Consider the following 24,052-nt stretch of genomic DNA (forward strand, 5'->3'; position numbering starts at 1 on the left):
TTCTCCTACTCCCATGTAACTGGAGGAGTCCCAAGCCGGACTTGGATTTCTTACTATTGAGTGCTATTCTGATACCTACTGGGAGCTGCTATCTTGCTCCCTTCCCATTGTTCTGCTGATTGGCTGCTGGGGGGGAGGGGGGGGGTATCACTCCAACTTGCAGCGCAGCAGTAAAGTGTGCCTGAGTCTGAGCTTTCAGCCAGTGCTACACATTAGAACTGCTTTCAGCTAACCTATTGTTTCTCCTACTCCCATGTAACTGGAGGAGTCCCAAGCCGGACTTGGATTTCTTACTATTGAGTTCTATACTGATACCTACTGGGAGCTGCTATCTTGCTCCCTTCCCATTGTTCTGCTGATCGGCTGCTGGGGGGGAGGGGGGGGGTATCACTCCAACTTGCAGCGCAGCAGTAAAGTGTGCCTGAGTCTGAGCTTTCAGCCAGCGCTACACATTAGAACTGCTTTCAGCTAACCTATTGTTTCTCCTACTCCCATGTAACTGGAGGAGTCCCAAGCCGGACTTGGATTTCTTACTATTGAGTGCTATTCTGATACCTACTGGGAGCTGCTATCTTACTCCCTTCCCATTGTTCTGCTGATCGGCTGCTGGGGGTGAGGGGGGGGATATCACTCCAACTTGCAGCGCAGCAGTAAAGTGTGACTGAGTCTGAGCTTTCAGAAGGAAATTCAGAATAGGTGACCCACATCCAACCTGTAATGTATTTGTGGGGCCACTACTCAATGTCTCTCATTTTATTTCATGTATTCTGGGCGTCACTACTTCTGCCCCTCACTGTAGTCATTGTTCATAGAATCCAACGTACCATTATTTACCCTTTACTGTACAAGCTGAGGCTAATGGCACGTGGGGCAGTTTTTCCACAGTGTATTTGCTCATTTAAAAACAAGACTTCAGCGGAGCAGCACCATTGGCTGAAACAGTATTGCTTTAATTAAACAATATAGAGAATATCTTAAATAAACAATAACAATAACCAATCAGGGGGGTAAAAATCGGGGTAATAACAGGCAATTTACTATAAAATGGAGGTGAGGGGTTATGTGCCATCCTCGTGGGGGCTGATAGAGTTCATTTCACGCGTGTATAAAGGTCCGGCTGTGTCACCTGACTCCAGGCCAGTCAGAATGTCTCTCCAGTTGCTCCGTGCCGCGCCACAGTTTTCTTTAACTGCCTCCTGGCACCTCGTACTGCGGCACAGAACGTTACCCAGAGTCCCCTTCACCCGCGTAGCGTTGCCTTTCGGCTGGCAGGAAGCAGGAAGGGCGGGGCTACTGGAAGACTTGGATGTTTCAGAGCGAAGCATCATTTGAGGCAAAATAGTCCTTTTTGGTCTGTAAGGCAGAGCAGAGGGGCTGTTAGTGCTGGGGTAGGGGCAGATATGGGAGCCATACAGGGACTAAACATGGATATTCTACAGAACTTTCCTGTAATGTCTCATCAGTATTCATGTAATAATATCTGTGGCTTTTATGGAAACCTGGCCATTCAGTATCCAACCAATCAGCTTCCATTCTTCCTTGCACCCATTCAAATGTCCATCACTTCATCCAATCATTTCTCCATCCCTTGATCCAATAATCTCTTCATCATACCATCCATCACTTCATCCAATCATCTCTCCAACTTGCTATACAATCATCTCTCCGTCCTACTATCCAATCATCATTCCATCCCTTGATCAAATCATCTCTCCATCCTACTGTCCATCACTTCTTCCAATCATCTCTCCATCCTACTGTCAATCACTTCATCCAATCATCTCTCCATCCTACTGTCCATCACTTCATCCAATCATCTCTCCATCCTACTATCCAATCATCTCTCCATCCCACTATCCAATCATCCCTCCATCCCACTATCCAATCATCTCTCCATCCTACTGTCCATCCTTCATCCAATCATCTCTCCATCCTACTGTCAATCACTTCATCCAATCATCTCTCCATCCTACTGTCCATCACTTCATCCAATCATCTCTCCATCTCACTATCCAATCATCTCTCCATCCTACTATCCAATCATCATTCCATCCCTTGATCCAATCATCTCTCCATCCTACTGTCAATCACTTCATCCAATCATCTCTCCATCCTACTGTCCATCACTTCATCCAATCATCTCTCCATCCCACTATCCAATCATCCCTCCATCTCACTATCCAATCATCTCTCCATCCTACTATCCAATCATCTCCCCATCCCACTATCCAATCATCCCTCCATCCCACTATCCAATCATCTCTCCATCCTACTATCCAATCATCATTCCATCCCTTGATCCAATCATCTCTCCATCCTACTGTCCATCAACTTCATCCAATCATCTCTCCATCCTCCTGTCCATCACTTCATCCAATCATCTCTCCATCCCACTATCCAATCATCTCTCCATCCTACTGTCCATCACTTCATCCAATCATCTCTCCATCCCATTATCCAATCATCTCTCCATCCTACTGTCCATCACTTCATCCAATCATCTCTCCATCCTACTGTCCATCACTTCATCCAATCATCTCTCCATCCCACTATCCAATCATCTCTCCATCCTACTGTCCATCACTTCATCCAATCATCTCTCCATCCTACTGTCCATCCTTCATCCAATCATCTCTCCATCCTACTGTCAATCACTTCATCCAATCATCTCTCCATCCTACTGTCCATCACTTCATCCAATCATCTCTCCATCTCACTATCCAATCATCTCTCCATCCTACTATCCAATCATCATTCCATCCCTTGATCCAATCATCTCTCCATCCTACTGTCAATCACTTCATCCAATCATCTCTCCATCCTACTGTCCATCACTTCATCCAATCATCTCTCCATCCCACTATCCAATCATCCCTCCATCTCACTATCCAATCATCTCTCCATCCTACTATCCAATCATCATTCCATCCCTTGATCCAATCATCTCTCCATCCTACTGTCAATCACTTCATCCAATCATCTCTCCATCCTACTGTCCATCACTTCATCCAATCATCTCTCCATCCCACTATCCAATCATCCCTCCATCTCACTATCCAATCATCTCTCCATCCTACTATCCAATCATCTCCCCATCCCACTATCCAATCATCCCTCCATCCCACTATCCAATCATCTCTCCATCCTACTATCCAATCATCATTCCATCCCTTGATCCAATCATCTCTCCATCCTACTGTCCATCAACTTCATCCAATCATCTCTCCATCCTCCTGTCCATCACTTCATCCAATCATCTCTCCATCCCACTATCCAATCATCTCTCCATCCTACTGTCCATCACTTCATCCAATCATCTCTCCATCCCATTATCCAATCATCTCTCCATCCTACTGTCCATCACTTCATCCAATCATCTCTCCATCCTACTGTCCATCACTTCATCCAATCATCTCTCCATCCCACTATCCAATCATCTCTCCATCCTACTGTCCATCACTTCATCCAATCACCTCTCCATCCTACTGTCCATCCTTCATCCAATCATCTCTCCATCCTACTATCCAATCATTTCCCCATCCCTTGATCCAATCATCTCTTCATCCCACTATCCATCCTTCATTCAGTCAATCATCTCTCCAACCCTTGATCAAATCATCTCTCTTTCCTACTATACTATAGGGCAATCCCGTAAGGGGCTATAGGGCAATCCCGTAAGGGGCTATAGGGCAATACCGTAAGGGGCCATAGGGCAATCCCGTAAGGGGCTATAGGGCAATCCCGTAAGGGGCTATAGGGCAATCCCGTAAGGGGCTATAGGGCAATACCGTAAGGGGCTATAGGGCAATCCCGTAAGGGGCTATAGGGCAATACCGTAAGGGGCCATAGGGCAATCCCGTAAGGGGCCATAGGGCTATCCCGTAAGGGGCTATAGGGCAATCCCGTGAGGGGCTATAGGGCAATCCCGTGAGGGGCTATAGGGCAATACCGTGAGGGGCTATAGGGCAATCCCGTGAGGGGCTATAGGGCAATACCGTAAGGGGCTATAGGGCAATACCGTAAGGGGCTATAGGGCAATACCGTAAGGGGCTATAGGGCAATACCGTAAGGGGCTATAGGGCAATACCGTAAGGGGCTATAGGGCAATACCGTAAGGGGCTATAGGGCAATACCGTAAGGGGCTATAGGGCAATACCGTTGCCTGGTGTCGGCTTTGGGCTGCAGCAGGTTGGGCTCACACAAGCCACTGAATACCGTTGCCCGGTTGGTGGGTATGGCAGGGAGGGACAGGGCTTCCGTTGCTTCCATGCGGTTACCCCTCCCACAGCGCTCCATGGTGCCCGGCGGGGCAGAACTACTCCCAAGTTTCTCTTTAGCGCTGAGTAGGGGGCTGATCACTTTATGTCCTGCAGCAAAAATAAATGGAGCCTTACCAACTGAATGAGAATGAAAAAACTTTGTACCAACTAAAGGGGAAATAAACCTTAAATAACGTATAATATGGAGCAAAATTGCCCCCCCCCCCCACTCTATATTCTGTGTCTTTTAACTGCGGCAGGAAATATGTGAATAAACAACCCCCCCCCCTTGTTACCTGGGAAATCAGGAACCTTGGGGGTCTCCGAGGGCTTTTCCGGATTGGTGAGGGCCAAACCGTTGGCTTCTTGGCTCAGCATCAAGTTGCAGTTAACTGGATCATAGAGCAGAAACGTAGCGCGGGCTAAATCTGCAGCCATTCCTCCAATCCACAGGCCCCGGGCTCTGATAGCGTGAGACACATTGTATCTGTGAGAGGCGAAATGATCCTGATGTTTGGGGCATAAACCTTCCCAACTCCTAACTTACTGCCCTACTGAGGGGCCAACCCAAACGTATTCACAGATTGCACCTATCTTTAAGTATTTGTTAAAACTTAGGTGGCTGTTCCTGCTGAATTGTGCTTAGTACAGGGGAATCCCTATGTGCCATAGTTTTATGGTATCTCTCTGTACAGGCTATGAGCAAACTTAGGGGGCTGTTCCTGCTGAATTGTGCTTAGTACAGGGGAATCCCTATGTGCCATAGTTTTATGGTATCTCTCTGTACAGGCTATGAGCAAACTTAGGGGGCTGTTCCTGCTGAATTGTGCTTAGTACAGGGGAATCCCTATGTGCCATAGTTTTATGGTATCTCTCTGTACAGGCTATGAGCAAACTTAGGGGGCTGTTCCTGCTGAATTGTGCTTAGTACAGGGGAATCCCTATGTGCCATAGTTTTATGGTATCTCTCTGTACAGGCTATGAGCAAACTTAGGGGGCTGTTCCTGCTGAATTGTGCTTAGTACAGGGGAATCCCTATGTGCCATAGTTTTATGGTATCTCTCTGTACAGGCTATGAGCAAACTTAGGGGGCTGTTCCTGCTGAATTGTGCTTAGTACAGGGGAATCCCTATGTGCCATAGTTTTATGGTATCTCTCTGTACAGGCTATGAGCAAACTTAGGGGGCTGTTCCTGCTGAATTGTGCTTAGTACAGGGGAATCCCTATGTGCCATAGTTTTATGGTATCTCTCTGTACAGGCTATGAGCAAACTTAGGGGGCTGTTCCTGCTGAATTGTGCTTAGTACAGGGGAATCCCTATGTGCCATAGTTTCATGGTATCTCTCCGTAGTGTAGCTAATTATTACCCTGTTTCTTTAATAAATAACCATGTTTTCCAGCGAGAAACCTCAACGAAAACACATAAAATTAAAGGGGAAGTTAAGACACTGGCAAAAATATGAATATGCTGTGAAAAACTGACATCTAACCACACAAGGTTACTGGGTGTCATAGTGCAAATTCAGGTTGGATATTCCCCATAGATGCTGCCCCCTTCAGGTGGCTTCCTGCACTGACAGGGGCCCATGGTTCCCTTTTGCCAGACCTGGGGGCGGGACTTACCGGGACTGTTTATTCGGGCTGTATATGGAACAAGTAACAGAACCATTTCCTATGGAAACAAAACACCCAACGTTATAATTAGAAAATGAGACCCTCCCATAAAAAGTGGCTCCACCCCCTGCTGCCCCACCCCCTGCTGCCCCACCCCTGTTCCATTTCACCTGATTGCTCTACGGCTCCTCCCATTTGTAAATCCCGATGGCTCCCAGAGTTGGGGATGTTGGTCGCAGAGGAGTCGGAGATGAAGGCGGGGCCATTCGAGGAACCGATCTGCTGAAGCTCATTGGTGTGAGGGAGCTTCTGGGACAAGAGACGTTTTAACAACGGCGGGGGGCGGCTCCAGGCAAATCCTAGGGACACAGAGAACCATAAAGCTGCCATAAAACTCCCCCCATTGGCTCTTCAAAGTGGAAAAGTCACACTTAATTACAGATGCAAAACTATTAGCCAATGAGAATCATTCTACCAGCCACAGCCATTTTGCTCCTTTCTAACATAGGGAGATTACTGGGCATGATTCGCTCACTGATATTACCCTGTAATAAAACATCAGAAGGGGGTCAATAATTCCCGCTTATTGTGCTGGGAAAGCTGCCGCATTCCTTTGGGCCAATGATCTGACTCAAAAGCCTCACCGAGCCTGACAGAATTAGCCAATCAGATATATTTATTATAAAAAGGTTATAATTTTGGTCCCATAATTCATCCTGTGATCTTCCAATTCAGAGAGGGTAAGTGGTTACTGAGTGCCGCTGCCACCTTCTGGTCAGAGATACACATTGCAGTAGTAGTTCAAGTCTATGTAAGTCTATGGGTACTTACATTTTGCCCTGGGGGGGGTACTCACCGCCTATGGTGTTTGAAATGTCCTTTATGCCTTCGTTCCTGAGACACGTGTGGGACTGAAATAGAGGGAAGAACAACGACAACTATATTTAGTTATGCCCTAACTTAACCTGCATCGCCCCCTAAACAAATTGGGGTGCGTCAAATTGTCACGTCGCTTCCCTTAGCCATGAAATAAATCAGTTGCTCACCTTGGTGGAAATGACTTGCCCGTCGGGGTTGAACACCAGATACACCACTGACACCTTTGCAAAAACGTAAATAGAAAAACGTAATTATAGATGCAGTAAAATTCACCAATGAGCATTCTACTGACTTAATATCTCATTATAAATGCAGGAGAAGTGACCAATGAGAATGCTGATCCCCAGCACTTGCTGTTATCTTACATATAGAGATAATGATGTCATTTTTTATTTATTATATTACACTATAATCAAACATGGGAATAAAGGACTGGTTTAAGAATCCAACCCTGACGTTGCTGGACTACAGCTCCCAGCATGCCTCAATGTTACATTATTCTGGGATTTGTAGTCCAGCAACAGCTGAGTAAAGTTTGGTTGAGCCGTGCAGTGGGGCGGGGTTTACATCCCCTTTAGGAGGCACAGGGGAGCCCTAGGACCCAATTATCTCTAATCTCACAGTCGGTCCAAACCTTTTTATTATCTGGAATATGGAAGAAATCCTCTTGGGGAAGTTTGGGAGCGGAAGTCCTGATCTTCGCGGGCGGTTTCTGCAACTCAGTCGCCTTCGGCAGCGCAGCCAATCGCATCTAAGGAGATGGAGGGATAACATTAAGAACACCCGGTGTCTCTATACAGAATGCAGAACCAACATATACAATTGGCACCACTGCTTCCTGCTTGTGGGCTGAACCCTGCCCCTTTGCACGGCAATAGGATCCATTCTGCATTAGCTGCACTAATTATCCTAGTAACCAATCTGTAATAGGCATCAAGGGCAAGACTACTGATTGGTTATAGTGAATGACTCCACAGGGATCCCGACTGGGTTGCCCGTCATTCAGCCTCACAATCAGATTGGCAGCAGTTCTTGGCCCTCTATATCTAAAAGGGGTGGTTCACCTTTAAGTTAACTCTTAGTATGTTATAGAATGGCCTATTCCTAGAAACATTGCAATTGGTCTTCATTATATGTTTTTTATAGTTTTTGAATTATTTGCCTTTTTCTTTTAACTCTTTGCAGCTTTCAAATGGGGGTCACTGACCCCGGCAGCCAAACCCTATTGCTCTGTGAGGCTCCAGTTTTATTGTTATTGTTACTTTTTATTCCTTATCTTTCTATTCAGCCCCTCCCCTATTCATATTCCCATCCCTCGTTTAAACTACTGCCTGGTTGCTAGGGTCAATAAGACCCTAGCAACCAGATAGCTGCTAAAATACCAAATGGAGAGCTGCTGAACAGAAAGCTAAATAATAGCCCCCCCTGCCAATCTCAGTTGTATGAGATAAGGTGGGAGGTGTGGTTAGCAGATGTGGGGGTGTGGCCTGGTAAAAGCATTTGTCTCTATTGCGGGGAGAAACCATGTGAGATCTCCATCGGCGGAACAGGAGGAAGAATGGATTCTTACGGCAATTTCGCTTATCTGATGCTCGGCTCCCCGCGTGGCTCCCTCGGCATCCTGGGAAAGATAAACAGGGCAGTCGTTAGGCTGACAGCATTCTCCTTCTGATTGGGGCAGAATAACAGAATACCTGGGGCCCATTACCCCCCGTGCTTGTTACCCATTGGCCATAGATCATTGCAATTATTTATTGATTAATAAGCAGCGTCCAATATGGCCGATAATAACATGAGTCCCTGTGGGGGGAGGCGGGGGGGCTTCACTAACAGGACAGGGCTGCGTGATTGTGTACACGGGGGTGGCTATACATTCCCTGTTTGCTATTTTATGTCTGAAATTTCAGCAGCTGTCTGGTTGCTAGGGGTCAGTTAACCCTAGTAACCAGGCAGTGGTGTGAGTGAGAGACAAAAAGATGAATAGGAGAGGGACTTTCCATGTGATGCCATGGTATTGCTAAGAGGCAATGTGAGTGGGCAGTCATTAATTTAGCCCCACCCCCTTACCCAGGGACCTCCTACCCACCCGCCCCCCCTCACCTGGGTTTCTTGCTTTATGTTTAACTGACGGCTCCGGAGCAAGTTTCTCTCCTTTTTTGTCTTCAGGACCTTCTTCGTGGGTTTCATCTGAACACAGGGAATAAAGAGTTAACACTCTGAAGCCCCACTGTATCCAACAAAGGGGTGGGGCTTCTGGGGCATCTGAGGGCGGAGCTTTCCTTAACTTAAAAGGCTCCTTAGTTAAACAGGTAACTTTATTCTTTATTCTGAAGTTTACCTTTAAAGCCATTTCCATGAGGTGAGCAGGGGGTGCATTGGAGTCAGAGCTGTCAGAACCGGCAGTACTAAAAAATAAGGAAATATTCCATCAAACACAGTACAATATCCTTATAATATACAGTAGGGGGTACATTATCCCTTATAATACATGAGTGATACTCAGAGTTCCCTGTATAACTCAGCCTGCAGCCTTGTGCCTTTATATGGGGGGCACAGAACCCCTCAGTGACTGCTAATATCCTTATCATTTACAGTAGGGGGTACATTATCCCTTATAATACATGAGTGATACTCAGAGTTCCCTGTATAACTCAGCCTGCAGCCTTGTGCCTTTATATGGGGGGCACAGAACCCCTCAGTGACTGCTAATATCCTTATCATTTACAGTAGGGGGTACATTATCCCTTATAATACATGAGTGATACTCAGAGTTCCCTGTATAACTCAGCCTGCAGCCTTGTGCCTTTATATGGGCACAGAACCCCTCAGTGACTGCTAATATCCTTATCATTTACAGTAGGGGGTACATTATCCCTTATAATACATGAGTGATACTCAGAGTTCCCTGTATAACTCAGCCTGCAGCCTTGTGCCTTTATATGGGGGGCACAGAACCCCTCAGTGACTGCTAATATCCTTATCATTTACAGTAGGGGGTACATTATCCCTTATAATACATGAGTGATACTCAGAGTTCCCTGTATAACTCAGCCTGCAGCCTTGTGCCTTTATATGGGGGGCACAGAACCCCTCAGTGACTGCTAATATCCTTATCATTTACAGTAGGGGGTACATTATCCCTTATAATACATGAGTGATACCCACCTGGAATCCAGATCCGACAGGATATCGCCCAACAGGGATTGGGGGTCGAGTTGGCCACTCCTGGCTTTTACTTGCTGCGTCATCATTTCCTCCAACTCGTTTAGGAAGTCGCAGTGCTGGGAAATACAGCGGGGAGACTGTCAGCACAGACCACAGCACTGCCTGTCCCTTTCTGACTCATGAAACAATGTAGCAGAGGTCACTGTCTCAGGAGTCGGAACCAGCAATGCAGAGAATGTCGGAAGAAATGAAATTATTGTTAAAAATTTAAACTATTTGCTTATAATTGAGTCTATGGGAGAAGGCCTTCCTGTAATATGGAACTTTCTGGATAACGGGTTTCACCTTGGGTTGCTCTGGGTTGCAGTAGTACAACAGTGTATCGCAAAAATGGTGTCCCACCGATTCCAGGTCTTTGGTACTGAAATGGGTTCCGCACCGCGGGCCTTTATAAAAGAAAAAAAATAACATTATAAAGGAACGGTACACACTGAGAATGATGGGTAAGTGGGTGGGGCTTCATTAATGATGTTGATGTGAGTAAGATTTAGGTGCAATGCTGACTCTTACCCAGGGTGGAACCACAGTACGTGGCCTCTAAGGTGTAACTGTTCTGTATGCCCATCTTCCACATCACTACTCGCCCAGTTCCCTCCTTACTCTTCCGCATCTTGAACTTACAGCTTGAGAAAGAAAACTGAACGGGACAACAGTAAGGATCTCGCTGGGGAGGGTTGTTATGAACAGAATGATTTAACTCCGTTACCCCCCAGCCTGACCCTTCCCAGGGGCTATTATCCCCCCACTGCTACTATAGGCACCATCTCTCCCCACTATACCTGCTATCCCACAGCCCCAGTCCCTTCCCAGAGGCTATTATCCCCCCACTGCTACTATAGGCACCATCTCTCCCTACTATACCTGCTATCCCACAGCCCCAGTCCCTTCCCAGAGGCTATTATCCCCCCACTGCTACTATAGGCACCATCTCTCCCTACTATAACTGCTATCCCACAGCCCCAGTCCCTTCCCAGAGGCTATTATCCCCCCACTGCTACTATAGGCACCATCTCTCCCTACTATACCTGCTATCCCACAGCCCCAGTCCCTTCCCAGAGGCTATTATCCCCCCACTGCTACTATAGGCACCATCTCTCCCTACTATACCTGCTATCCCACAGCCCCAGTCCCTTCCCAGAGGCTATTATCCCCCCACTGCTACTATAGGCACCATCTCTCCCTACTATACCTGCTATCCCACAGCCCCAGTCCCTTCCCAGAGGCTATTATCCCCCCCCCCACTGCTACTATAGGCACCATCTCTCCCTACTATACCTGCTATCCCACAGCCCCAGTCCCTTCCCAGAGGCTATTATCCCCCCCCCCCACTGCTACTATAGGCACCATCTCTCCCTACTATACCTGCTATCCCACAGCCCCAGTCCCTTCCCAGAGGCTATTATCCCCCACTGCTACTATAGGCACCATCTCTCCCTACTATACCTGCTATCCCACAGCCCCAGTCCCTTCCCAGAGGCTATTATCCCCCCACTGCTACTATAGGCACCATCTCTCCCTACTATACCTGCTATCCCACAGCCCCAGTCCCTTCCCAGAGGCTATTATCCCCCCACTGCTACTATAGGCACCATCTCTCCCTACTATACCTGCTATCCCACAGCCCCAGTCCCTTCCCAGAGGCTATTATCCCCCCCACTGCTACTATAGGCACCATCTCTCCCTACTATACCTGCTATCCCACAGCCCCAGTCCCTTCCCAGAGGCTATTATCCTCCCACTGCTACTATAGGCACCATCTCTCCCTACTATACCTGCTATCCCACAGCCCCAGTCCCTTCCCAGAGGCTATTATCCCCCCACTGCTACTATAGGCACCATCTCTCCCTACTATACCTGCTATCCCACAGCCCCAGTCCCTTCCCAGAGGCTATTATCCCCCCACTGCTACTATAGGCACCATCTCTCCCTACTATACCTGCTATCGCACAGCCCCAGTCCCTTCCCAGAAGCTATTATCCCACTGCTACTATAGGCACCATCTCTCCCTACTATACCTGCTATCCCACAGCCCCAGTCCCTTCCCAGAGGCTATTATCCCCCCACTGCTACTATAGGCACCATCTCTCCCTACTATACCTGCTATCCCACAGCCCCAGTCCCTTCCCAGAGGCTATTATCCCCCCAATGCTACTATAGGCACCATCTCTCCCTACTATACCTGCTATCCCACAGCCCCAGTCCCTTCCCAGAGGCTATTATCCCCCACTGCTACTATAGGCACCATCTCTCCCTACTATACCTGCTATCCCACAGCCCCAGTCCCTCCCCAGAGGCTATTATCCCCCCACTGCTACTATAGGCACCATCTCTCCCTACTATACCTGCTATCCCACAGCCCCAGTCCCTTCCCAGAGGCTATTATCCCCCCACTGCTACTATAGGCACCATCTCTCCCTACTATACCTGCTATCCCACAGCCCCAGTCCCTTCCCAGAGGCTATTATCCTACTGCTACTATAGGCACCATCTCTCCCTACTATACCTGCTATCCCACAGCCCCAGTCCCTCCCCAGAGGCTATTATCCCCCCACTGCTACTATAGGCACCATCTCTCCCTACTATACCTGCTATCCCACAGCCCCAGTCCCTTCCCAGAGGCTATTATCCCCCCCACTGCTACTATAGGCACCATCTCTCCCTACTATACCTGCTATCCCACAGCCCCAGTCCCTCCCCAGAGGCTATTATCCCCCCCCTGCTACTATAGGCACCATCTCTCCCTACTATACCTGCTATCCCACAGCCCCAGTCCCTTCCCAGAGGCTATTATCCCCCCACTGCTACTATAGGCACCATCTCTCCCTACTATACCTGCTATCCCACAGCCCCAGTCCCTTCCCAGAGGCTATTATCCCCCCACTGCTACTATAGGCACCATCTCTCCCTACTATACCTGCTATCCCACAGCCCCAGTCCCTTCCCAGAGGCTATTATCCTACTGCTACTATAGGCACCATCTCTCCCTACTATACCTGCTATCCCACAGCCCCAGTCCCTTCCCAGAGGCTATTATCCCCCCCACTGCTACTATAGGCACCATCTCTCCCTACTATACCTGCTATCCCACAGCCCCAGTCCCTTCCCAGAGGCTATTATCCCCCACTGCTACTATAGGCACCATCTCTCCCTACTATACCTGCTATCACACAGCCCCAGTCCCTTCCCAGAGGCTATTATCCCCCCACTGCTACTATAGGCACCATCTCTCCCTACTATACCTGCTATCACACAGCCCCAGTCCCTTCCCAGAGGCTATTATCCCCCACTGCTACTATAGGCACCATCTCTCCCTACTATACCTGCTATCCCACAGCCCCAGTCCCTTCCCAGAGGCTATTATCCCCCCACTGCTACTATAGGCACCATCTCTCCCTACTATACCTGCTATCACACAGCCCCAGTCCCTTCCCAGAGGCTATTATCCCCCACTGCTACTATAGGCACCATCTCTCCCTACTATACCTGCTATCCCACAGCCCCAGTCCCTTCCCAGAGGCTATTATCCCCCATTGCTACGCTACTATAGGCACCATCTCTCCCTACTGTACCTGCTATCCCACAGCCCCAGTCCCTTCCCAGAGGCTATTATCCCCCCACTGCTACTATAGGCACCATCTCTCCTTACTATACCTGCTATCCCACAGCCCCAGTCCCTTCCCAGAGGCTATTATCCCTACTGCTACTATAGGCACCATCTCTCCCTACTATACCTGCTATCCCACAGCCCCAGTCCCTTCCCAGAGGCTATTATCCCCCATTGCTACGCTACTATAGGCACCATCTCTCCCTACTGTACCTGCTATCCCACAGCCCCAGTCCCTTCCCAGAGGCTATTATCCCCCCACTGCTACTATAGGCACCATCTCTCCCTACTATACCTGCTATCCCACAGCCCCAGTCCCTTCCCAGAGGCTATTATCCCCCCACTGCTACTATAGGCACCATCTCTCCCTACTATACCTGCTATCCCACAGCCCCAGTCCCTTCCCAGAGGCAATTATCCCCCCACTGCTACTATAGGCACCATCTCTCCCTACTATACCTGCTATCCCACAGCCCCAGTCCCTTCCCAGAGACTATTATCCCCCCACTGCTACTATAGGCACCATCTCTCCCTACTATACCTGCTATCCCACAGCCCCAGTCCCTTCCCAGAGGCTATTATCCCCCCACTGCTACTATAGGCACCATCTCTCCCTACTATACCTGCTATCCCACAGCCCCAGTCCCTTCCCAGAGGCTATTATCCCCCCACTGCTACTATAGGCACCATCTCTCCCTACTATACCTGCTATCCCACAGTCACATTACCTTTTCTGGGGCGTTCTTGCTTAGCATGAATGGGAACATGCGCTCATACAAGTACTCCTGTTTAGCCTGGTACTCTCTGGAACTCTTTTTGCAGCCATACATAAAGACGTTCTGCTTCCGGCTGTGTCCGTGTAGGTCACAATACAGCAGTATCTCCCGCTCCTGCATCACACTGAGAGCATGAGAAATAATGTCATTCTATAGATTCAGTTACAAATCCACTGAGTGCTGTATCAGGAGAGTATCATTTACATATTATAAGGGATAATGTACCCCCTACTGTAAATGATAAGGATATTAGCAGTCACTGAGGGGTTCTGTGCCCCCCATATAAAGGCACAAGGCTGCAGGCTGAGTTATACAGGGAACTCTGAGTATCACTCATGTATTATAAGGGATAATGTACCCCCTACTGTAAATGATAAGGATATTAGCAGTCACTGAGGGGTTCTGTGCCCCCCATATAAAGGCACAAGGCTGCAGGCTGAGTTATACAGGGAACTCTGAGTATCACTCATGTATTATAAGGGATAATGTACCCCCTACTGTAAATGATAAGGATATTAGCAGTCACTGAGGGGTTCTGTGCCCCCCATATAAAGGCACAAGGCTGCAGGCTGAGTTATACAGGGAACTCTGAGTATCACTCATGTATTATAAGGGATAATGTACCCCCTACTGTAAATGATAAGGATATTAGCAGTCACTGAGGGGTTCTGTGCCCATATAAAGGCACAAGGCTGCAGGCTGAGTTATACAGGGAACTCTGAGTATCACTCATGTATTATAAGGGATAATGTACCCCCTACTGTAAATGATAAGGATATTAGCAGTCACTGAGTGGTTCTGTGCCCATATAAAGGCACAAGGCTGCAGGCTGAGTTATACAGGGAACTCTGAGTATCACTCATGTATTATAAGGGATAATGTACCCCCTACTGTAAATGATAAGGATATTAGCAGTCACTGAGGGGTTCTGTGCCCATATAAAGGCACAAGGCTGCAGGCTGAGTTATACAGGGAACTCTGAGTATCACTCATGTATTATAAGGGATAATGTACCCCCTACTGTAAATGATAAGGATATTAGCAGTCACTGAGGGGTTCTGTGCCCCCCATATAAAGGCACAAGGCTGCAGGCTGAGTTATACAGGGAACTCTGAGTATCACTCATGTATTATAAGGGATAATGTACCCCCTACTGTAAATGATAAGGATATTAGCAGTCACTGAGTGGTTCTGTGCCCATATAAAGGCACAAGGCTGCAGGCTGAGTTATACAGGGAACTCTGAGTATCACTCATGTATTATAAGGGATAATGTACCCCCTACTGTAAATGATAAGGATATTAGCAGTCACTGAGGGGTTCTGTGCCCCCCATATAAAGGCACAAGGCTGCAGGCTGAGTTATACAGGGAACTCTGAGTATCAGATCTGGGCTGCAGGTAAGAAACACTTGCCATTCCGGTCCCTGACCACTAGAGGGAGCTGTGCATTCACTCACAGCAGACCATCCTCGGAAACTTATCGGCTAAAAACCCCAGAATTGAGTGCTTTTGGTTGCTGCACATTTGCGAGTTAGATCAGCTCTGTGTGATAAGATGCCAAACTGAGTGACAGCGGCGGGAAGATCATTAAAGGTAATCAGCCCCGCGTCGACAGATTTAAGGCGTCGGTGCAGAAGTGAGATGGACAGCGCCGATTCTGGGCCCCGTGGTTATTAATATCATAACAGCGACTATTATCTCTCCCTTATTTATACTGCACTGCCGACTTGCTGGCTGATTCCCTACATTCCCAGCAGCCCTCAGCCAAATGTGCCTAGTCACCCCCCACCCTGCAGTTACCCCACCCTAACCCTGGGGGAGATTCTCTGTCTGTCTAGGGATGTAAGGAGACCCCCCCCAGCTCCCCCAGGAGGTATGGGGGTGGTCTCCTCACATCCCACCTCTCACATCAACACTAAGCAATAAGCTTTATCATGAAAAATGCTTATAGATTGTAAGCTCTTTAGGGCAGGGCTCTCTTCACCTCCTGTATTGGTTGCTTTATATGTTACTCTGTATGAAACCCACTTATTGTACAGCGCTGCGGAATATGTTGGCGCTTTATAAATAAATGTTAATAATAATAATACTCTTTTCCCCAATGACACATTACACCAGCAGGGGGCGGTTTATCTACGGGCTGATTACTACCAACCCTCTCTGGCTGAGAACGCGGCAGCTTCATATTAAAAGGCACCAATTAAAACCCCGATATCGATGGATAAAAGCGCACAGTGTGCAAAGTCCCTCGGGGAGAATGAATTAAGGGAGATAAATAAGTGAATTAGATCCAAGATGGATCAAACTTCATTAGAACAGAGGGGGGGGGGGACAAGGCAACATGGGGTATGATATATGGGGCAGGCTCCGTTCTATTGCCGGTGGGGGGGCACTAATTACTGCACTAATATTCCTGCCAGTGCCATTATTAACACATATATAAAGTTATATATAAATGCTATGGCTGCGTTACCTTGATTGCCTCTGTTTATCTCCCATATATCTCATTTTCATTAAATAACCCCCCCGCCCCCGGTAGAAGGAGCCAGGTAGGAGGAGAGAGGAACCCTGTAATCCCAAAGTGGCCCCCACTGGAAGGAAGAGTAGGACTAGCCCATCCCCCTGTTATAAGCTCCACCCCCCAGGACAGGGGGCAGTGGGGGGCCAGGTAAACGGCCGTTGGGGGCTGTATTCGGCCCGCGGGCCGTAGTTTGAGAACCCCAGGCGTACATCATGGTAGAGCACCCACAAAAGGGTTGTGGGTCTAAATCATCCCCAACACCCACAGGCAAAATGGAGGCAATATAAGCACCCATACACCACCCATTCAGGGCCACCATCTGGGTGTAATGCACTCATGGGCCCCATGACAGACGGGACCCCAAAATGGAAAAGTGTGATTTGTGGGTGGTAGAAAGGGGTGGAGCTTGTGAGGAAGGAGTGGGTGGATTGTGGGGGTGGCTCTTATTTTCATTCACACCCCTTTTAACATTTAGGCACCTGGGGGCTCAGATGACCAGTCAGCTAATAACTGGGGTCCCCCTAGGGGTGGGCCACCCTAACTTAGTAGTAGGGGCCCTGACTGAACTTGCAGCTTGCTTCTCAGTGTAATGGAACCCAATTGGGCACATACAGATGTGTAATGGCCACCTACCATGCCCAACGCCCAAAACTCACCGCCGGATCATGTTGCGGGTGAACCAGATGGAGGGGAATGAATCTTTCAGCCTGGACTTGTAGTTGCGGTTCAGGTCGCGGCCAGTGAGGGAGCAGCGGTAATTACCCACAATCACACCGTCCGGGTTGAGCATCGGTACCACCTTGAAGACTAAGGAGTCGCGTAAGACTCGGGCGTCATTACTGGGGCTCAGCAGGAAATCCAGGAAGCCCTTCATTACCCACGAGCTGTTGGTCTCCCCGGGGTGGACCCTGGCCGTCACTATCACAGCTTTCTTCCTGATTGGTCGGTCGGTGGTGGGAGATGGGTTGGTGATGGTCAATACATAAACCCGGTTCCCGGCTAAGGAATGGCACAGGACTCTGATCTTACAGAACTTGGAGCGTTCCGGGTCACTGGTGATCCCGGCCAAGTAATCCTGTAGGTTGGAATAGGTATAAGGGTAACAGTGCGCAAAGTAACAGGTGTCCATAGAGTGCGGGAAGCAGAAGGTCCAAGACAGGGAGAATAACGATTGGCCGTCTTGGTCAAGGTTGTTCCTGTAGTACTTTATATTCTCTCCGGTTCGGTGCCAGCCGATGCCGCGGCTTTTCGCCTCCAGCTCGGAATATATGAGCGGCCGCATACCCCGGCTGTAGAGGCTGGCCGGTTTCCTGAGGTTGGTGATGGTGAAGCGGTAAGGGACGCCGGCTCGGGTGTTCCTGACTCGGAAGTAAAACCACTGGGTGTGGCGGGCGGTGTACAGGTCGGTGCGTAGGGTGAGCTGGTAGTCGTATTCACCCCTAGGGAGAGAGAGTAGGGTTAAGCCAGCTGTACATGGCAGAGTAACCAACACCACTGCTTATTATACACGCCTAGAAGCTTAACCAATAAGGTAAGTATGTTTCTATATACCAGAAAATCATCTCCCTGCCCCATCTCTAGGTGGCGCTGCTTGCCTCTATAACATCGGTTCTCAACCTTCCTAATACAGTTCCTCATGTTGTGGTGACCCCCAACCATAAAATTATTCCTAAGTCCATCGGAAATGTGTTTTCCTATGTTCTTAGGTGACCCCCCTGTAAAAGGGTCGTTCGACCCCCAAAGGGGTCCCGACCTACAGGTTGAGAGCCGCTGTTCTATAATCTGTTCTAGATCTATCTAGAACAGATTATCTAAAATGTTCTAGACTTATTACATGTAGTGGGCCAATAATACGTCATACAGAACGTTGGAGGGCCAAACTGAATTAAAACGACATCTATCAAGCCTCAGAGGAGACTGGGGGCCATAAAAATGATCTGGAGGGCCACATATTGGACAGCCCTGTTCTAGACTTTCAGCAGCTGGTAGAACGTGGGTATCCGAGCACAGTGGCACGCAAGAACCCTGTCAGAGACGGTGATTTATCCTATTATTATGTGCAGCAACTAAGTGAATTTATGGCAATTTATTCTATGAGAAAGGCAGACAGTGAACGGCAGCGACTGGGGGGGGGGGGGAAGCCTCCCTGCTGAGAAAATGAAAATGCAAATGCGGGTAATAGATTTGCGAGATGGACCTGACTGGTTTGGGTACAGATGTGCGGACTGAGCGGCCGTGCCAATGGCAGGACTCGGCGCTGCGCCCCGGGAAGCCCCTTCCAATCTGTGAAAGGTAAAAAAAGAAGTTTGCAGAAGTCGTTTGGCCACTGGGGGGCGCTGTTGCACTCGGAATTCAACCTCTTTCTTTTATAACAGCTCTGTTTTAAGGAGAATGGAACCCATTTATGCTTCCTGAGCCGCTGCTGCACCCCAAAATAGCCCTGCTCTCTCACACCCCATGATAACAGGTGGAGCAGGGCATTGCATTGGTGGTGCCAGCCACTATATGGCCTCTCTAAAGCTGCAGATATCAGTCCTTTAGACCGATTTGGCAGTTTATCTGCCCCTGTATTGGCACTAATGATGGGCCAACATCTGGTCGGGTAGATCTCGATTGGGCAGGTTTGATTTCTTGTCGTATCGGGGCCCCGAATCAACAGTATCCTGTCGTTCTAATTTGATCGAATTAGCCCAATATCGCCCGTCCCTGGGGATATTAAGAGAATATCCGCTCTCTTGTCAACCTCACCAAGCGTGCAGATCTTACTGTGTATGGCCAGCTTAAGGGTGACTCCAGCATACCAGAAAGCCTGGCAGAGGAACCAGGGTCGGACTGGGGTGTGCAGGGCCCACCTGGGCTCCCACCCCAGGGGCCCAAAAAGGTGCCCCCGCCGGCCGTGTCCCCTAACCCCCCGCAGGGTTCTCCACCTGACGTCCTCCCCTGAGCGCGTAAATTTAATGTGTCAGGAGAGGAACAGTCGGGCAGGGGGAGTGCCATCACGGGTCGGGTCTGGGCCGCCGGGGCCCACCAAGATTTTTCCCAGTGGCCCAGTCCTGTTCCCACTAGTGATGTGTGGGCCAGCCTATAACCCATAGGAACCACAGGCTGGGGCCGACACTCGCACAACATAGGGGAACTAGGGGTGGGCAGAAGGGGTACCTGCCTAGGGCGCAACAGTTAAGGGGCGCTAGGCAGGTACCTCTGTTGCCACCCCTAGTCCGGGATTCTCGTACCCCGCCGATGATATCCCGTTCACTCCCCCCTCTGCGCCATCTCTGCGCTTTAGTGCTGTGCTCCCCCCTCAATGGTGCGCGTTCATGTATGCACGGGGTAATGAAACCCAGGGTGCCCAGCCGGCTTGGCCTGCCTCTATCTTCAGGCTGCGGGTGGATTCGGGTCGGGTACTTCCTGCCACCATCCCTGCCTGCGACCCAACTGTGCCCCACTTCTGCTCCAGGCAGCGTCTATTTATAGGCACGTGCCAGCCCCGCCCCCTCCGAGATGGGGCAGGTCGGGCACGGGTATATAAGTAGATGCGGATCTGCGTGGGTTGGGATTGGGCGGTTTAGGGTGGGGCGTCAATCCGCCAATCACTAGTCCATGTAAATGGTTATCGGTTACACCTACACCCGGACTGCTTTCTGCAGATTTCCACTTTCGAAGCGAGCCTCGAACTCCAGCGTGTTGTCCGACTCCTCCCAGCCGTGTGGGGGCACCTGAGGGGTGGGGCTGTGACACCCCCCCACCCTGGAGTACATGAAATACGGCCCTTTGTTGCCTGATATAAAGAAAGAAAGAGAGACGTCACAATAAATCCATCGTTCTACAGGCGGCCAATCATTACAGAGAACCTGGGTTGCAGGTCTTATCTATTGGGGTTATGTAACTTTATAAACACTGGGCAACCAATCAAATTGTTGCATTCATTGTTCTACCACCAGCTGACTGGAAAAAGCCAATCACTGATTGGTTGCTATGGGTTACTGCCAGTGTTGATAAATAAGTTCGCCCAAGGAGCAGTAAGAGAGTAATATTCTAAGACAAGTTGCAATTGGTCTTCATTTTTGTGTGTGTGTGTTTTTTTTTTTAATAATTTCACTTTTTGTTCCATTTGGGAATTTCAGCAGTTATTTGGTTGCTAGGGCTCAAAGTACCTTAGCAACCAGGAAGTGGTTTGAATGAGAGACTGGTATATGAATAGTAGAGAAGCTCCATAGAAAAATAAGTAAAAAAAAAAAAGTAAAAATAACAACAAAACTGGAGCCTCACAGAGCGATAGTGTTTTGGCTGCCGGGGTCAGTGACCCCCATTTGAAAGCTGGGAAGAATCAGAGTAAAGCAAATAATTCCAAAACTATAAGAGATAAAAATAAATTAAGACCAATTGAGTATTTAATCACTTTATGGGGTGAGACATGGAGTCTAGGGGGTGCTTCTATCTTATTGGTCTGCTTGTATGGGGGGCGGAGTCATAGGGACCCCCTATCAGTGTGGATAATCACTTTCTTCATTGCTGGGCAGCTAATAATACAGGTATAGGACCTGTTATCCAGAATGTATTCAACCTGTGGTTTTCTGGATAAGAGATCTTTCTGTAATTTGGATCTGATCTACTAAAAACGAATTTAATTGCTAATTAAACCCAATAGTATTTTTTGCCCCCAATAAGGGGTAATTATATCTTAGTTGGGATCAAGTACAGGTACTGTTTTATTATTACAGAGAAAAGGGAATCATTTAACCATGAAATAAACCCAATAGGGCTGTTCTGCCCCCAATAAGGGGTAATTATATCTTAGTTGGGATCAAGTACAGGTACTGTTTTATTATTACAGAGAAAAGGGAATCATTTAACCATGAAATAAACCCAATAGGGCTGTTCTGCCCCAATAAGGGGTAATTATATCTTAGTTGGGATCAAGTACAGGTACTGTTTTATTATTACAGAGAAAAGGGAATCATTTAACCATTAAATAAACCCAATAGGGCTGTTCTGCCCCAATAAGGGGTAATTATATCTTAGTTGGGATCAAGTACAGGTACTGTTTTATTATTACAGAGAAAAGGGAATCATTTAACCATGAAATAAACCCAATAGGGCTGTTCTGCCCCCAATAAGGGGTAATTATATCTTAGTTGGGATCAAGTACAGGTACTGTTTTATTATTACAGAGAAAAGGGAATCATTTAACCATTAAATAAACCCAATAGGGCTGTTCTGCCCCAATAAGGGGTAATTATATCTTAGTTGGGATCAAGTACAGGTACTGTTTTATTATTACAGAGAAAAGGGAATCATTTAACCATGAAATAAACCCAATAGGGCTGTTCTGCCCCAATAAGGGGTAATTATATCTTAGTTGGGATCAAGTACAGGTACTGTTTTATTATTACAGAGAAAAGGGAATCATTTAACCATTAAATAAACCCAATAGGGCTGTTCTGCCCCAATAAGGGGTAATTATATCTTAGTTGGGATCAAGTACAGGTACTGTTTTATTATTACAGAGAAAAGGGAATCATTTAACCATTAAATAAACCCAATAGGGCTGTTCTGCCCCAATAAGGGGTAATTATATCTTAGTTGGGATCAAGTACAGGTACTGTTTTATTATTACAGAGAAAAGGGAATCATTTAACCATTAAATAAACCCAATAGGGCTGTTCTGCCCCCAATAAGGGGTAATTATATCTTAGTTGGGATCAAGTACAGGTACTGTTTTATTATTACAGAGAAAAGGGAATCATTTAACCATGAAATAAACCCAATAGGGCTGTTCTGCCCCCAATAAGGGGTAATTATATCTTAGTTGGGATCAAGTACAGGTACTGTTTTATTATTACAGAGAAAAGGGAATCATTTAACCATGAAATAAACCCAATAGGATTGTTCTGCCCCAATAAGGGGTAATTATATCTTAGTTGGGATCAAGTGCAGGTACTGTTTTATTATTACAGAGAAAAAGGGAAAATCATTTAAAAAAATTTCAATAATTTGATTAATATGAATCAGTGGGAGATGGGCTTTCTGTAATTTGGAGATTTCCAGATAATGAATCACTGTAACTGCACCAGCACCCACCTTCATTGGTCTCATAGACCACATTTCCTTCTGTGGGTTCCACGTGCACTGCCTCTTTCGCTAAAGCCGTGGGCCGGTACATTGGCTCTGGTGTGGGGGGATTCCATTCTGGAGAGAGAGGAAGGGTTACAAATAAAAATGATATTTGGGTGCAAACAAATACTGTGGTTCCTGCTGAATTGTGCTTAGTACAGGGGAATCCCTATGTGCCATAGTTTTATGGTATCTCTCTGTACAGGCTATGAGCAAACTTAGGGGGCTGTTCCTGCTGAATTGTGCTTAGTACAGGGGAATCCCTATGTGCCATAGTTTTATGGTATCTCTCTGTACAGGCTATGAGCAAACTTAGGGGGCTGTTCCAGCTGAATTGTGCTTAGTACAGGGGAATCCCTATGTGCCATAGTTTTATGGTATCTCTCTGTACAGGCTATGGGCAAACTTAGGGGGCTGTTCCTGCTGAATTGTGCTTAGTACAGGGGAATCCCTATGTGCCATAGTTTTATGGTATCTCTCTGTACAGGCTATGAGCAAACTTAGGGGGCTGTTCCTGCTGAATTGTGCTTAGTACAGGGGAATCCCTATGTGCCATAGTTTTATGGTATCTCTCTGTACAGGCTATGGGCAAACTTAGGGGGCTGTTCCTGCTGAATTGTGCTTAGTACAGGGGAATCCCTATAAGCCATAGTTTTATGGTATCTCTCTGTACAGGCTATGAGCAAACTTAGGGGGCTGTTCCTGCTGAATTGTGCTTAGTACAGGGGAATCCCTATGTGCCATAGTTTTATGGTATCTCTCTGTACAGGCTATGAGCAAACTTAGGGGGCTGTTCCTGCTGAATTGTGCTTAGTACAGGGGAATCCCTATGCTGAGCAAGTACCTATGTGCTCCACTTTCTCCTTCAGCACTTCACACTCATACGGCCAGCGGGGCAGATGAAGGAAACTGGCGGGCGACACCCCATAGAGATCTCGGGGGGCCCTCAGCCTGGCGATCTTCCTTCCCGAACGGTATTCGAACACGATCTGGGTCGAGCGCTGGGAGTAGGGATCATGGAAGGAGTTACCTGGGAATGAAGAATCATGGGTAGGGCTTG

At 47.9% G+C, this 24,052-nt stretch overlaps 1 protein-coding gene across 2 annotated transcripts in view; it reads right to left on the reverse strand.

Annotated features, from left to right (window-relative positions):
* Positions 1–929: 929 nt before the first annotated feature.
* The window catches only part of agbl3 (ATP/GTP binding protein-like 3), a 41,324-nt gene continuing 18,201 nt past the window's right edge, over positions 930–24,052 (reverse strand). The window contains exons 4-22 of one of the 2 annotated variants that reach the window (XM_018089881.2): positions 23,837–24,022; positions 22,960–23,067; positions 20,506–20,656; positions 17,535–18,317; positions 14,310–14,481; positions 10,488–10,614; positions 10,263–10,363; positions 9,918–10,033; positions 9,091–9,157; positions 8,853–8,939; positions 8,323–8,373; positions 7,387–7,503; positions 6,920–6,973; positions 6,730–6,784; positions 6,044–6,232; positions 5,883–5,931; positions 4,556–4,722; positions 4,157–4,367; positions 930–1,353 (exon numbers count right to left, since the gene is read on the reverse strand). In XM_018089881.2, coding sequence (XP_017945370.2) covers positions 1,059–1,353; positions 4,157–4,367; positions 4,556–4,722; positions 5,883–5,931; positions 6,044–6,232; positions 6,730–6,784; positions 6,920–6,973; positions 7,387–7,503; positions 8,323–8,373; positions 8,853–8,939; positions 9,091–9,157; positions 9,918–10,033; positions 10,263–10,363; positions 10,488–10,614; positions 14,310–14,481; positions 17,535–18,317; positions 20,506–20,656; positions 22,960–23,067; positions 23,837–24,022 — 3,086 coding nt within the window. In that variant the 3' untranslated portion in view covers positions 930–1,058. Of the gene's footprint in view, positions 1,354–4,156; positions 4,368–4,555; positions 4,747–5,882; positions 5,932–6,043; positions 6,233–6,729; positions 6,785–6,919; positions 6,974–7,386; positions 7,504–8,322; positions 8,374–8,852; positions 8,940–9,090; positions 9,158–9,917; positions 10,034–10,262; positions 10,364–10,487; positions 10,615–14,309; positions 14,482–17,534; positions 18,318–20,505; positions 20,657–22,959; positions 23,068–23,836; positions 24,023–24,052 lie in introns of both variants that reach the window. The other variant, XM_031898553.1, reaches the window with a different exon arrangement.

This window comes from Xenopus tropicalis, chromosome 3 (genome assembly GCF_000004195.4).
Source record: "Xenopus tropicalis strain Nigerian chromosome 3, UCB_Xtro_10.0, whole genome shotgun sequence".
Taxonomy (NCBI): Eukaryota; Metazoa; Chordata; class Amphibia; order Anura; family Pipidae; genus Xenopus; species Xenopus tropicalis.